The 16,639-nt window shown below is 40.1% G+C and overlaps 1 protein-coding gene across 1 annotated transcript in view; it reads left to right on the top strand.

The window, feature by feature from the left end:
* Window positions 1–16,639, top strand: part of LOC128690091 (sodium-dependent multivitamin transporter-like) — a gene marked incomplete at its 3' end in the record, with an annotated part of 122,674 nt that overhangs the window by 82,379 nt on the left and 23,656 nt on the right. The window contains 1 exon segment of the mRNA XM_070090446.1: window positions 15,222–15,382. Coding sequence (XP_069946547.1) covers window positions 15,222–15,382 — 161 coding nt within the window.

The raw sequence follows: 16,639 nt of genomic DNA, 5'->3' as shown, positions 1-16,639 counted from the left end.
GTCAGCCTGTCTTTCATAGGCTTATGTCCTGGGAGTGCCTTTTCCTCCTGAGTAATGTAGGTCCTGTTTGGCATTTTCTTCCAAAACAGGCCTGTTGCGTCACAATTAAACACTTGTTCAGGTTTTAGGTTTTCAGTCTCTATTTATTCCTTAAAGTCCTTCACATATTTTTCAGCCGCATTTTTGTCTGAACTACCAGCCTCGCCATGCCTTACCACACTGTGTATGCCACTACGAATCTTAAATCTCTCAAATCAGCCTTTGCTGGCCTTTCATTCATCAGCAGCAGTACTATTTTGAGGCATTTTCTTAATGAGATCATCATACAACTTCATTGCCTTTTCACAAATTATAGACTGAAAAACACTATCACCTGATAATTGTTTCTCGTTTATCCATACAAATAACAGTCTCTCTACCTCTTCAACTATTTGTGGTCTCCGTTTCGAAAACATACTTAAACTTTTTGCAACAACATTTTCCTTGATTGCCTGTCTGTTCGCCAAGATAGTTGATAAATTAGACACATGTGCAGCTCTTGGGTATCTTTATTGAGGAAACGTTTCGCCACACAGTGGCTTCATCAGTCCATACGTAGGAGAAACTTGAAGAACAGGAGGAGAATGAGGTAATCAGTCCCTCAACCTTGAGTCGATGTGTTCAGTCCATCTATTCAAGATTGATGGACTGAACACATCGACTCAAGGTTGAGGGACTGGTTTCCTCATTCTCCTCCTGTTCTTCAAGTTTCTCCTACGTATGGACTGATGAAGCCACTGTGTGGCGAAACGTTTCCTCAATAAAGATACCCAAGAGTTGCACATGTGTCTAATTTATCAACATGTCGGTTCTCTGAAGCATTCATCTACATCGTCAAGATAGTGCTGATGGTTGAATGTGATTTGTTGTATTGCCTTTCCAACTCAGCCATACGCACTAGACTCTCGTATTTTTAATGATCTCCTTCTTCATTTCCATCGTAATTCTCACCTTTTTTAACACATGCATGGCAATAGAAGCTTTCTTGGGACCAATGGTTGCTTATTTAGCAGTTAGAAGCACTAGAAATAGTGTAATAATCCAAAATATATGGGAGGCACATGTGGAAATCAACTGCAACAGCTTGTAAACAATGGCACACTGACTCTTGGATTGGCTGGGCCCGCTCAGGCCATGCTCTGGGCACATTGACACGTTCTGCACAAACGTCGTTGGTTAAGATCTTTGCCGTTGGTTAAGGCATTTTTTTCTACGGCAAAAAGTGTTAGATGAAATTGCCGTTACTTAATTCCACCGTTAGTTGAGGGTACTGCTGACTTACTCCCATTTATTTCTCCCCACTGAAACTCCCCTGCCCCCTTTAGCTTTGTTTTGCTTAAGGCTAGGACTTCCAGCTTCTTTTCATTCATAACATTAGCAATCATTTCTTTCTTATCATCCACACTACATCAACGCACATTCAAACATCCCAATTTTATAAAGTTTTTCTTTTCCTTGTTTTTAGTATTTTATACAGGAGAAGGGGTTAATAGTCCATTGCTCCCGGAATTTATTCACCTCCTATGACACACATAGCTTATGGAGGAAGAATTCTGTTTCACTTCACAATTGAGATAAGCAGAAATAAACAAGAACAAGAACTAGGAAGAAAATAGAAGAAAAACCAGAGGGGTTAGTGTATATATGCTTGTACATGCATGTATAGTGTGACCTAAGTGTAAGTAGAAGTAGCAAGACATACCTGCAACTTTGCATGTTTATGAGAGAGAAAAAGGCACCAGCAATCCTACCATTATGCAAAACAATTACAAGCTTGTGTTTCACACACATTTGGTAGGATGTTAGTACCTCCCTGGGTGGCTGCTGCCTATCAACCTACTACCTATATATATATATATATATATATATATATATATATATATATATATATATATATATATATATATATATATATATATATATATATATATATATATATATTTTAATCACACTGGCCGATTACTACCAAGGCAGGGTGGCCAGAAAAAGAAAAACTTTCACCATCATTCACTCCATCACTGTCTTGCCAGAAGGGTGCTTTACACTACAGTTTAAACTGCAACATTAACACCCCTCCTTCAGAGTGCAGGCACTGTACTTCCCATCTCCAGGACTCAAGTCCGGCCTGCCGGTTTCCCTGAACCCCTTCATGAATGTTACTTTGCTCACACTCCAACAGCACGTCAAGTATTAAAAACTATTTGTCTCTATTCACTCCTATCAAACACGCTCACGCATGCCTGCTGGAAGTCCAAGCCCCTCGTACACAAAACCTCCTTTACCCCTCCCTCCAACCTTTCCTAGGCCGACCCCTACCCCGCCTTCCTTCCACTACAGACTGATACACTCTTGAAGTCACTCTGTTTCGCTCCATTCTCTCTACATGTCCGAACCACCTCAACAACCCTTCCTCAGCCCTCTGGACAACAGTTTTGGTAATCCCGCACCTCCTCCTAACTTCCAAACTACGAATTCTCTGCATTATATTCACACCACACATTGCCCTCAGACATGACATCTCCACTGCCTCCAGCCTTCTCCTCGCTGCAACATTCATCACCCATGCTTTGCACCCATATAAGAGCGTTGGTAAAACTATACTCTCATACATTCCCCTCTTTGCCTCCAAGGACAAAGTTCTTTGTCTCCACAGATCTCAGTAGTAGTAACCAGTTACCAGTAACCAGTGTACCGTTGACTCGTTACCAACCGTCTCTGCCTGAGTCACTGTCTATTCATATTGTGCTGACTTGGCACTATTCAAAGACCCCCTCACATATGGGTACTGTGGGCGGCCAGTCGGTCAGTTGTACGAGAGAGAGCAGAGAGACTAGGTTACGGCTGTAAGGGCGCTACCCACTTGTCTGTAATTATACGTACTACCAGCCTACGTGAGTATTACTTTACCCAGTCCACGTGTCGAACTCCCACATGATAAATGGTGACAGCGGTGTGGAGCGTGGATTTAGTTTTTACGGGTAATTCAAGACGTTAGAAGACTGTTTGTGAGTAGCCGGCGGGTCAAAGGTGAACCTCCAGCCAGCCGCTTACCCTCACTCACCACCTCCAACCTGCAAGCCTGTTGTAGCCGTTTCAAGCTTCCTGGCTTAGTTCGTGTGCTAATTGCTTCAATCTCCGAGGGGTTGACACGGATTTTGCAATTAAGCCAGTCAGTAAGCCAGACTGTGGAAGTGAACGCCAGTCAGCCTATCATCCAGCCTGTCTCCTGTCATCCACCTGCTCCTCCGTGCTTTGTGCATCGTTACACGTCTTCCAGTCAGCCATTCTCGTGGGGTAAGCCAGTCAGCCAACCCAGCTTCTAACCCAGCTGAGAGAGAGAAGTAAGCCACGCAGTAAGAAGTAAGCCAAGTTCCTCTGAAGTATTGTCTATATCGCTTTGTGCTCCCTGTTGGATGCTAAGAGTGGTTTTCACCATTCCTGTGGCATAGAGTGGCTTATCAAGCCTCCTTCGAGGGTAGTGGAGTGCGCGCCAGTGCGTCAGCGACAGTCATCTCACCCACCATACTCTCTCCCTCCACACACTATCCACCCACCACCAGCCACCCACCTCATCTACCTGTGGTTGTTTGCACCCTTGTACCGGGTCCTAATACTGTTTTGGCTCACATAATTGGTCAAGAATAAATCTAATTATGCGAGTCCACCGAGAAAGCGCATTTCTTCACGACGACAGTGTGAGTGTCGGCGTCATCACCGTGCAGGACAACCTTCCTCATCACCAGTCATCACCCGACTACTACAGACTTCAGTGATAATTTTCTGTTTAGAGACATTTTTCTTGCATTTAAAGACATTTGCGTGTGTGAGACATTTATAGTAAATTTCTTGTGTACTCTAAACCTTGTGTTTTCAGTGTAGACTCAGTATTTCTTTGACTCGTTTTCAATATTTTTCAGTGTTTTCACTCATCTTATATTTTTTTTTATCTGTGTTTTTTTTTATGCTACTCCTGTCTGTAGTAAGTATTATTGTGTAGTGTACCAATCAGTCACTCTGTGTGAAGTGATTCATTTTTTTTATTGTATTCTTTCAGCGTTGTATTCTCCAGTAATTGTCATTGTAATTCATGCAGTGATATTCACCCCAGTATACCAAATTATCCATTTATTTCTATGTGTGTCTTTTTTTTCGTATGCCAGCAGTGTCTCATTCCTCTAATTTTTTCGCAGACTGTGTACCATTATTTTTGCCAGCAAATTTTTGTCGTATCAGTCACAGCAAGATTTTGTTGTAAGAATATACTAATAATGTTGTGTGCCCCGCCACTGTAAGTGTTAAACTACCCGTTTTGTTCCTTTGTTTTATTTTATTCATATTTTTATATTTCTTTGAACAAATTCACTCTTGATGCAATTTCAATTACTTTTAACGTAAAGTGTTTTCTTTACTCTGTTTGAGTAAATTGTTTTGTCTAATTTACAATTAAGAGTTAAAGTGTTCAATCAGTTTTTTTTTCTTCATATTTTTATTTTATCATTTAACCTGAGTTTTCCCAGTGAAACTTTATTACTGCAGTGAATTATTTCTACACCTTATTTTGTTGCACTTGTTCTGCAGTGAATTATTTTGTTGCACTTGTTCTGCAGTGAATTATTTTGTTGCACTTGTTCTGCAGTGAATTATTTTGTTGCACTTGTTCTGCAGTGAATTATTTTGTTGCACTTGTTCTGCAGTGAATTATTTTGTTGCACTTGTTCTGCAGTGAATTATTTTCTTTTATTGATATTTTTATGAATTATATTTTAATTTTGTTTATGCATTCTTAGAAAATACTTAAATTTCCCAGTTAACAATTTAGTAATTTTATTTTCTACTTTTTAAATTGATTTAGGATTTTATTAATTACTTTCTTTATTAGCAAGAGTAAAGACAGCTCATTTTGCATTTAATTCAGTCTCCAGTAATATTTTTACTTGTATATTTCAATGTAATTTTTTTATCTTGGCCAATAGTCCTTTAAATTGAGTTGTCCTTCCTCTTGCAGTGTATCTTAAGCATTTTTTTTTATTACTTCTGCAGAATTAGTTGCATCTTTATTTCAATTCTAGAATTTTATATCATTTTTATTGTTCATTATTTTTGCCTTATTTGTTCTCGTGTTACTTTGCCATTATGTCTCGCATACCGTCAAGTGATACTTTAGTGAATGTCGATACTCAGACCTCTCAGGCTACTGTTGCCCCTGTCATCAGTCCTCACAGTTCCTTACCGACTGACAGACCGACCCAGACACCGAGATACTATAGTTATACTCGTGATTCCCTTGATGCGTTACCTTTATTCAATGGCCATGTACATAGTCTTGAAGCATGGTTTGCGGCCATTCGTTCTCGTGCTAGTGCTCTCGTTGAAGGTCCTCCTTCAGAGGAAAGTCTTATCAGACTTGCTAAAGAAGCTCTTTATCGATCCCCTGCTGCTGTTCACGTTGTTGATCTTCTTGATATGCGAGACTTCAGGAATCTTACTAAGTGGTCACAATATGAGGAACTGATTCGTTCTTTCCTTGTCCCAGAAAAAACAGCTGATCCATATGTCGTTCTTAGGGAACTAGTGAATGCTACACCCATGAGTAATGAATCGTTGAGTGCATTTGCTGTTAGATTAGACAAACTTTTATCATCATTTATCAATGCTGTCCAGTCATCAGCTTTTCTCCCTGAAGAGGCTAAACCATTTACAGAATCGCTTGCTAAAATAGCAGCTTTTGGAGCAATTAAAGAACTAATGCCACCTGCTTCCTTCCTTCTTGTCGACCAGATTACTTTCCCTGGTGACCTTCTACTGGGATTTGCTTCCATGCGAGACTTATGCATTGTGCTCGACCCTTATCGATGGCATGCCCAAATTGACGACTTGATCGTTCCATTCTGGGGTTACCAGCTTGGATCAGAAATCTGTTATACTGCTGCAGAGTATGATGTACGGATTAAGTCCTTACAAGCTAATGCATTCTCCAGTAGCATACCCAAGCGGTCAGGCACTGGTAATTCTGTCACTCCCATCAGTGTTCCACCTATACCTTCAGACTTGCAGGATAGTCCGATGCCTCAAGTGTCCGAGGACACTCAGATTGCCTTGAGTGCACAACCTATCCCTGAAATGACTGCTAGTTCGAGTAGTAGTTTCTCCACAGGGGACGCCTTGTCAGAAAACGATTACTTGAAACTAGTAATGCCATCTCTTGTTGATGTCACATGCCGTCTGCAGAAAGACGTCTCTGTTGCGGCTAGTGCTCTCACTAGAGTGTCTGTAGTTGTTCCTAGTGTTCCAGATGGTGATAACGTCCTAGTTGACAGTGATTCTTGCAAAGTAAAAGGTCTATTTGTTGAACCATCCTTACATGTTGTAAGAGATAGTAAGATCCATTTCTTCCTGGCCAACACTTCTGGTCACAGTGTTCGCCTCAGAGCAAATACCAATCTTGTTGACCTTGTTCACTATCCTTACCCTGTTCAGGTAGAGGATGAGTTGTCACCTGACCAGTGGGTCGGTGCTATTTCTACCGGGGAGACCTCATCCACTTCACTGGATCAATCTGTTCCACCAGTTGAGGAGAAAGACTTAGCTCCCACTGACTTCCCAGATGAAGTCAAGCGTTTGTTGACTCTGTTGAACAGACGTCGTAAAGCCATTGCTTTACCAGGTGAGAAGATGGGTATAACGAACTTATTGTCCCATCGTATTCCACTTGAACCTGGTACTAGACCTATCTACATACCTGCGTACAGAATGCCTCATTCACAAGTTGCTGTCGCAGAAGAATTGATCAATCAAATGCTTGATGATGGAGTTATTGCACCTAGCAATTCCCCTTGGAATGCACCCTTGATACTAGTACCTAAGAAGGATGGTACTTGGCGCCCAGTGATTGACTTTAGGAAGTTAAACGCGAAAACCATTCCAGATCGCTTTCCACTCCCTGTACTGGGTGATCTTTTACGTAATATCGGAGATAACAAAGTCTTTTCAACCCTAGATTTGTTACAAGGGTTTTGGCAAGTCCCTCTTCACGAGGACAGCCAAGAGCTAACTGCATTCTCCACTCCTACAGGTCATTATCACTTCCTCTGTATGGCGTTTGGATTATGATCTTCCCCTATCACGTTCTCAAGGCTCATGACTAATATCTTTAGAGGTCTCATAGGTAATGCACTTATGGTGTACTTAGATGACGTAATCGTCATGTCTAAAGACGTGGATACACACTTGAAAAGACTTGATGTAGTACTTGGTAAGCTTGAAGAAGCCAATTTAAAGGTCAAACTGTCTAAATGTCAATTTTTCAGATCAGAAATTAAGTTTCTTGGTCACGTAGTCACTCCTAGAGGGGTTACGACTGACCAAAGTAAAGTAACTGCAGTACTAAATTTTCCAACTCCCAAAACTGCTGATGCCGTAAGATCCTTTGTGGGCTTAGCAGGTTTTTATAGATCTTTCATTGCCAATTTTTCTTCCATAGCTGCTCCTCTAACTGAGTTGCTTAAGAAAGATGCTCCTTTTGTTTGGACCTTCCGTCAAGAAAGAGCATTCCAAACTCTAAAAGAAAAGCTAACATCTGCTCCAATTTTGAAATTTCCAGATTTTTCTAAGCCCTTCTATCTGACAACTGATGCTAGTTCAATTGGCATAGGTGCCGTACTAGCTCAGAAGACCGATGGCAAGTACAACACAGTTGCATTTACTAGCCGAGTCCTTACGAAGGCTGAACGTAATTATACAGTAACTGAGCAAGAAGCTTTAGCAATAGTATGGTCTTTAAAGCACTTCTGAGACATTATTTATCAGTACTCTGTTCATGTCTTGACAGACCATGCTCCACTGATACCCTTATTCCAGAACAAACAACCTACTGGAAGGTTAGCCAGATGGACCTTGACTATCCAAGAGTTCAATCCCACCTTTGAGCATTTACCTGGCAAGTCAAATGTAGTCGCAGATGCCTTATCGCGACATGTTAGTATAGTAACTGCAGACCCTCCATTTAGTGCTGAAGATGTAAAGAATGCTCAATGAACAGATCCCATGTGGTCTGGTGTGATTCGATTCTTGCTCCAGGAAGATCTTATTCTGACTGTGAAGCCACCAGCACCCATCAGTGACTTTGTCATGAACCAAGAATTACTGTATCGAACAGCCGAGTTGGGTACTCCTAGCAGAAGAGTATACCAGTTAGTAATTCCACAGTCACTAGTGAATGTAGCCTTACAGCTAGTTCACGATGTACCAGGTGTTGCACACCCTGGTATGGATCGTTCAGTAAAACAAGCCAGATTGAAATACTTTTGGCCTCGTATGGCAACTGATATTTCTGAGTATGTTAAGAAATGTAGTGTCTGCATGCAACATAAAGGCAATGCTAATGGTCCTAATCCAATCCAAGTATATCCAACTACTAGCGAACCGTGGGAAAGAGTTGCGCTAGATTTGTTAACTAATTTCCAATGTTCCATCCAAGGTAACAAACATCTGTGTGTTATGGTAGACCATTTCACCAGATATTGTGAGTTAGTTCCTATTGCAGATAAGACTGCCGAGACAGTAGCTAAAGCGTTTAAAGAACGCATTATCTGCAGGCATACCACCCCTAAATCACTAGTAACAGATAATGGAGGTGAATTCTGTAATAAGATTCTTGAAAATTTGTGTACCTTGTACAAGATCTCTAAATCCACCATTGTTCCTCATCATCCTGCCAGCAATGGGTTAGCGGAACGAACCAATAAGAAAGTACTTGATGTCTTGAGAGCCACTATCAATCCCAACAGTGAAACTTGGGATGAAGTTATACCTGATGTGCAGTGTGCTATAAATTCTGCTTACAATGTTTCTATAGGTGACACTCCACATTATGCATTGTATGGTGTAGATAAACGTTTGCCTTATGAGTTGTTATATTCTAATCCGAAACCAAATTACAACCCTGATGATTTCATAGCAACTCGTACCAGCTTAGCTCAAAGTGTTTTTAGAAGAATCCGTGAAACACTTCATAAATCAACAGCAGAATTTACAAGAGTCGCAAACACTCGAGCAAAGCCATCCAAAATCAAAGTAGGTTCGAGAGTTATGCTGATTAACTTTAACAAAACGTCTGCAATGCCAAAGCTTGATCAAAAGTTTGTTGGTCCTTATCGAGTAGTTGAACATATCACTGGTAATAAGTATAAGGTTAGAGAGATTAGTACTGGTCAGTATAAAGAATCGCATTTAGATCATATGAAGTTAGTATGTGATGATAATGATGTTCCAACCCAGACTAATGTGACAGACTCTGACAATCCTCCTGATCCTGTACTCTCTTCCTCTGATACTCAGTCAGACGATCAACCTGAATGTCGTTATTCCCTACGTACACGAAAGGTATTGAGAAATCCTCAAGTATCATTTGTAACATCCAATTCAGATTTGCCTCAAATACAGCATGAGTTAGCCAATGCTACAGAGTTTGATCATCCCAGAGATGACACCCATTCTGCATATGTCAATCTTACCCTAGCAGAGTTGGGGTTAAATGTAAATAACCAATATAGATGAATAATTACAGTATCAACTTATCAGTATTCAAGAATTTTTTTTTGTGTTCATGTTCTCTCCGCATTCTGAGAGTTAACAGTCTAGATTTGAGTGCACCGAATCTGCCTTTCTGTTAAACACTCTTTCTTTGTATATATTCCTCCCTCAGAATCCGTAGATCACATGAATACAGATCGATCGATCAAATTTTTTTTATCACTTCTATTGTGTAATCTCAACGTTGAGTTTTAAGTTGTGCTATATTATACCTTGTATTGCATTACAGTTTCAGTTATGTAAGCTTCCATTCCAATGTTCTACTTATGTATGTTATAATGTTTAATTGTTGTGTACTTTGACATTGTATAGAATTAGCCCAAGCCGTACACCTGCCATCTCTAGTTTGTATTAGTTGTATGTCGGGACGACATACGTTAGCGTCGCCGAGCTCTCAGTAGTAGTAACCAGTTACCAGTAACCAGTGTACCGTTGACTCATTACCAACCGTCTCTGCCTGAGTCACTGTCTATTCATATTGTGCTGACCTGGCACTATTCAAAGACCCCCTCACATATGGGTACTGTGGGCGGCCAGTCGGTCAGTTGTACGAGAGAGAGCAGAGAGACTAGGTTACGGCTGTAAGGGCGCTACCCACTTGTCTGTAATTATACGTACTACCAGCCTACGTGAGTATTACTTTACCCAATCCACGTGTCGAACTCCCACATGATACAGACTCCTAAGTGCACCACTCACCCTTTTCCCCTCATCAATTCTATGATTCACCTCATCTTTCATAGACCCATCCGCTGACACGTCCACTCCTCCATACCCTCTCCCTCCAATCTGATATCCAATCTTTCATCACCTAATCTTTTTGTTATCCTCATTACCTTACTCTTTCCTGTATTCACTTTTAATTTTCTTCTTTTGCACACCCTACCAAATTCATCCACCAATCTCTGAAGCTTCTCTTCAGAATCTCCCAAGAACACAGTGTCATCAGCAAAGAGCAACTGTGACAACTCCCACTTTATGTGTGATTCTTTATCTTTTAACTCCACGCCTCTTGCCAAGACCCTCGCATTTACTTCTCTTACAACCCCATCTATAAATATATTAAACAACCACGGTGACATCACATATCTTTGTCTAAGGCCTACTTTTACTGGGAAATAATTTCCCTCTTTCCTACATACTCTAACTTGAGCCTCATTATCCTCGTAAAAGCTCTTTACTGCTTTCAGTAACCTACCTCCTACACCATACACCTGCAACATCTGCCACATTGCCCCCCTATCCACCCTGTCATACGCCTTTTCCAAATCCATAAATGCCACAAAGACCTATTTAGCCTTATCTAAATACTGTTCACTTATATGTTTCACTGTAAACACCTGGTCCACACATCCCCTACCTTTCCTAAAGCCTCCTTGTTCATCTGCTGTCCTATTCTCCGTCTTACTCTTGATTCTTTCAATAATAACTCTACCATACACTTTACCAGGTATACTCAACAGACTTATCCCCCTATAATTTTTGCACTCTCTTTTGTCCCCTTTGCCTTTGTACAAAGGAACTATGCATGCTCTCTACCAATCCCTAGGTACTTTACCTTCTTCCATACATTTATTAAATAATTGCACCAACCACTCCAAAACTATTTCCCCACCTACTTTTAACATTTCTATCTTTATCCCATCAATCCCGGCTGCCTTACCCCCTTTCATTTTACCTACTGCCTCACGAATTTCCCCCACACTCACAACTGGCTCTTCCTCACTCCTACAAGGTGTTATTCCTCCTTGCCCTATACACGAAATCACAGCTTCCCTATCTTCATCAACATTTAACAATTCCTCAAAATATTCCCTCCATCTTCCCAATACCTCTAACTCTCCATTTAATAACTCTCCTCTCCTATTTTTAACTGACAAATCCATTTGTTCTCTAGGCTTCCTTAACTTGTTAATCTCACTCCAAAACTTTTTCTTATTTTCAACAAAATTTGTTGATAACATCTCACCCACTCTCTCATTTGCTCTCTTTTTACATTGCTTCACCACTCTCTTAACCTCTCTCTTTTTCTCCATATACTCTTCCCTCCTTGCATCACTTCTACTTTGTAAAAACTTCTCATATGCTAACTTTTTCTCCCTTACTACTCTCTTTACATCATCATTCCACCAATCGCTCCTCTTCCCTCCTGCACCCACTTTCCTGTAACCACAAACTTCTGCTGAACACTCTAACACTACATTTTTAAACCTACCCCATACCTCTTCGACCCCATTGCCTATGCTCTCATTAGCCCATCTATCCTCCAATAGCTGTTTATATCTTACCCTGAACATCAAAATGGTATACAATACCGACAGGTTGGTAGGTAAGACACATAGGCAACAGTTAGGCAACTTTATTCTGAAATGTTTCGCCTACACAGTAGGCTTCTTCAGTCGAATACAGAAAGTAGGCAGGAACAGTAGAGATGTGAAGACGATGTAATCAGTCCATCACCCTTGAAGTCGTAGAATTTGAGGTTGTCAGTTCCACGGCCTGGAGAAGTTCAGTTCCATAGTCAGTTCCTGACTATGGAACTGAACTTCTCCAGGCCGAGGGACTGACAACCTCAAATTCTACGACTTCAAGGGTGATGGACTGATTACATCGTCTTCACATCTCTACTGTTCCTGCCTACTTTCTGTATTCGACTGAAGAAGCCTACTGTGTAGGCGAAACGTTTTGGAATAAAGTTGCCTAACTGTTGCCTATGTGTCTTACCTACCATATCTTACCCTAACTGCTTCCTCTTTTAGTTTATAAACCTTCACCTCTCTCTTCCCTGATGCTTCTGTTCTCCTTGTATCCCATCTGCATTTTACTCTCAGTGTAGCTACAACTAGAAAGTGATCTGATATATCTGTGGCCCCTCTATAAACATGTACATCCTGAAGTCTACTCAACAGTCTTTTATGTACCAATACGTAATCCAACAAACTACTGTCATTTCGCCCTACATCATATCTTGTATACTTATTTATCCTCTTTTTCTTAAAATATGTATTACCTATAACTAAACCCCTGTCTATACAAAGTTCAATCAAAGGGCTCCCATTATCATTTACACCTGGCACCCCAAACTTACCTACCACACCCTCTCTAAAAGTTTCTCCTACTTTAGCATTCAGGTTCCCTACTACAATTACTCTCTCACTTGGCTCAAAGGCTCCTATACATTCACTTAACATGTCCCAAAACCTCTCTCTCTCCTCTACATTCCTCTCTTCTCCAGGTGCATACACGCTTATTATGACCCACTTTTCGCATCCAACCTTTACTTTAATCCATATAATTCTTGAATTTACACATTTATATTCTCTTTTCTCCTTCCATAACTGATCCTTCAATAAATAACAAAAAGGCACAATACCGTGACTGGAACGATACACAAATAACCCGCACATAAAAGAGAGAAGCTTACGACGACGTTTCGGTCCGACTTGGACCATTGACAAAGTCACACTGTCACAGTGTGACTTTGTCAATGGTCCAAGTCGGACCGAAACGTCGTCGTAAGCTTCTCTCTTTTATGTGCGGGTTATTTGTGCACTGATCCTTCAATATTACTGCTACCCCTTCCTTTGCTCTAACTCTCTCAGATACTCCAGATTTAATCCCATTTATTTCTTCCCACTGAAACTCCCCTACCCCCTTCAGCTTTATTTCACTTAGTGCCAACTTCTTTTCATTCATAACATCAGCAATCATCTGTTTCTTGTCATCCGCACTACATCCACGCACATTAAAGCATCCCAGTTTTATAAAGTTTTTCTTCTTCTCTTTTTTAGTAAATGTCTACAGGAGAAGGGGTTACTAGCCCATTGCTTCCGGCATTTTAGTCACCTCATACGACACGCATGGCTTACGGAGGAAAGATTCTTTTCCACTTCCCCATGGATAATAGAAGAAATAAAGAAGAGCAAGAGCTATTTAGAAAAAGGAGAAAAACCTAGATGTATGTATATATAGTATATGCATGTGCGTGTCTGTGAAGTATGACCAAAGTGTAAGTATATATATATATATATATATATATATATATATATATATATATATATATATATATATATATATATATATTATATATATATATATATATATATATATATATATATATATATATATATATATATATATATATATATATATTATATATATATATATATATATATATATATATATATATATATATATATATATATATATATATATATGTACATATATATATATATATATATATATATATATATATATATATATATATATATATATATATATATATATATATATATATATATATATATATTCTCTGGATACCTATCTTTGGGCTCATTGAAGCCACCTGTAACGTTGCTTCCCACAGCTACGAGAGTGATGGAAAGCGAATATTTCATTCACTTTTATTCTTTCCAATTTTTGGGGGGAGCTTCTTATGTGTTATTCATTTTTAAGCAGTTTTGCACTTCTCTGCATAACTAAATACTTATACAATTTTTTCTCACAGTGTTTACCTGGGTTTTGTTAAGAGTCATTAAAGTCTTCTCGCTTAGCTAATGCCGTGTATACAGACACTTTTTTTTTACTAAATTAAATTTTAAGGCCTGATCTTTAGACGTATACCTGGAGAGGGTTTCGGGGGTCAGCGCCCCACTGGCCAGGTCTGAGACCAGGCCTCGTGGTGGACCAAGGTCTGATCAACCAGGCTGGTACTCCTGGCTGCATGCAAACCGACTTACGAACCACAGCCCGGCTGCTTAGGTACTGACATTTGGAAAATCCTAGAGGGATTAGTACCAAACTTTCACATGAAAATTACTCCCTACTAAAGGAAAAAAAAATCGGCAGGAGATGCAACATTCCTTCAATGAAAAGCATGGGTGCCATGTGTTCACTAAGAGACCCAAGACTGTTCAACTGCCTCCTAGCATACATGTGGAAGATTACCAATAGACCCTTGGCTGTCTTTGTAGTGAGGCCTCATTACGAAATGCAGCCCAGCACCTCTAACTTCCACAGCAGGCGTCTACACCACACTCTGTGGATTCTGTTCCAAAAAATATGTAGGCGAGACAGGCAGAGATCTTGCGGCCACCTGAACGAGCATCGAATTGCCAGTAACAGAGACGCGTACACGTAACAGGTACGCTTGTGTCCTCCACAGAGACTCCACGAGGCATTTGATGAACTGGCACAATTTGATGAGGCACAATTCGTTCTCACCGAATCAGAACTCAGATGCCGATGGTATCTAGAAATCTCACTAATCGCCGTCACCGACACAATAGAACGTAACACTGGAAACCACAAAATTTCTAAAACATTACCATACATGACACTCAAGTAGGCTAAGCACCACCAACCCACCTACACAGGAATCACATGATCTCATCGTCTACCCATCCTCATCCGCACATGGCATTCTTCAGGTCACCATGCGTCACTCACACCTCACTCTCCGCCTATATATAATGTCTTTCAACCTCTGTATGTTAGAAGTGATTAAGATCCCAGGCCTGAAACGTTTTCTAATAAATATGCCGTAGTGTTTGCTTACGTGTCTTTCTAAACCAACTTTTAATTTGTCTCAGGGAGGGATGAAGACGGTGGTGTGGACTGACGTGTTGCAGCTCTTTATCCTCATCCTGGGCCTCATCGCCGTCATCATCAAGGGACTCATCGGCATGGGCAGCTTCCAGCGTGTGTGGGAAATCAGCGTCCAACACGACAGAGCTGGACCTCAGATCTTTACGTAAGGACCCTTCAAAGAAGGCACTTTTATGGGAACCCTTGAAATGTGTTTTCATGGGGGCCCTTCAAGGAAGGCTCTTTCATGAGGGCCCTTCAAGAAAGGATCTTTCATGGGAGCCCTTCAAATGTGCTTTCAAGGGGACCCTTCAAGGAAGGTGCTTTCATACAGATGAAGGTCTTCCGAGTCAAAAAAATGTAGCTACTCTTCTCTTCCTGGGATCAAACTTGATTATCTCCTTATAGGTTTACGGATACCCCATCAATAAAAATAATAATTTTCATAAGAATTAATTCTATGAGGGCCTGCACATCTTTGACATATTGTGTTTTGCATTCATTATCTGTGGGTTATTCATCGAAAGTAGTGGAGGATCGATCTGTCGTGTGCTAACAGATCTCTAGTGAATTAGGCTGTTGGAAAGTACTCCTTAAAGTTATCCTCGGAGAAGAGAATACAAGAGTTTTAAAGAAAAATATTTGGGAGTAGGAGAATATAACAATCGGACGTGATCAAAGAAAATTCTCAAGATTTTTCCAGGGGATTGTCTGTCATTTCTAAGAAGCTGTATTACCTCCTACGTGTTTAACGCTTTTCCGGGAATATAATAACACTGGTCAACGCTCATTTTCTTGTCAATGACATTACACCGATTTTAGAGTAATTTTGTGGTGCCGATTCCGAATATGTCATCGGTTTTTCTTGATTAGATCAAGTTTTTGTTAAATTTGGTATCCCACTAAAAAACATAAAAGATGTAAAAAATATATTGGTCAGGCGAGGCTAACTTACAAATTGCACTGAATTTATATTTTAGATCATGCAAAGCCAAATCATGTAATACATTCTAGCATTTCATTCTATATTATAACAGACTAACATGGTAAGATAATTCGGATACCACTAATTAATGCATGTGAAAGCCATTTTGATATTATCATATTTTTCTTTAAGTTTTGTTGAGTGAGCAATTGGAAGAGATGCATATTGTTTACCACTGTGCAATAAGATACATTTCAGGCTTCTAATGGAGCTGTCTGTAAACAGCCGCCAATCTCCTGGTCGATATTCAAGCCACATTCGAAGAAGTCCAGGGATGTTATTACAGTATACAAGTTCTTCGTCTTGGCTGAAGCAAGGACAGAGTTCAACCTCTTTTGTCCGATAAGCTGCTATTTTAAACTTCTTGTAGTAGACAGTTCTTTTCTTTTAGTCTGGATGCTAAAAGTTCAGATGCTTTCTTTGACAGACTAAAGTCAC

This window comes from Cherax quadricarinatus, chromosome 32, assembly GCF_038502225.1.
Source record: "Cherax quadricarinatus isolate ZL_2023a chromosome 32, ASM3850222v1, whole genome shotgun sequence".
NCBI lineage: Eukaryota > Metazoa > Arthropoda > Malacostraca > Decapoda > Parastacidae > Cherax > Cherax quadricarinatus.
The sequence above is the reverse complement of the archived record's forward strand: the minus strand, read 5'-3'. Positions and strand labels throughout refer to the sequence as shown.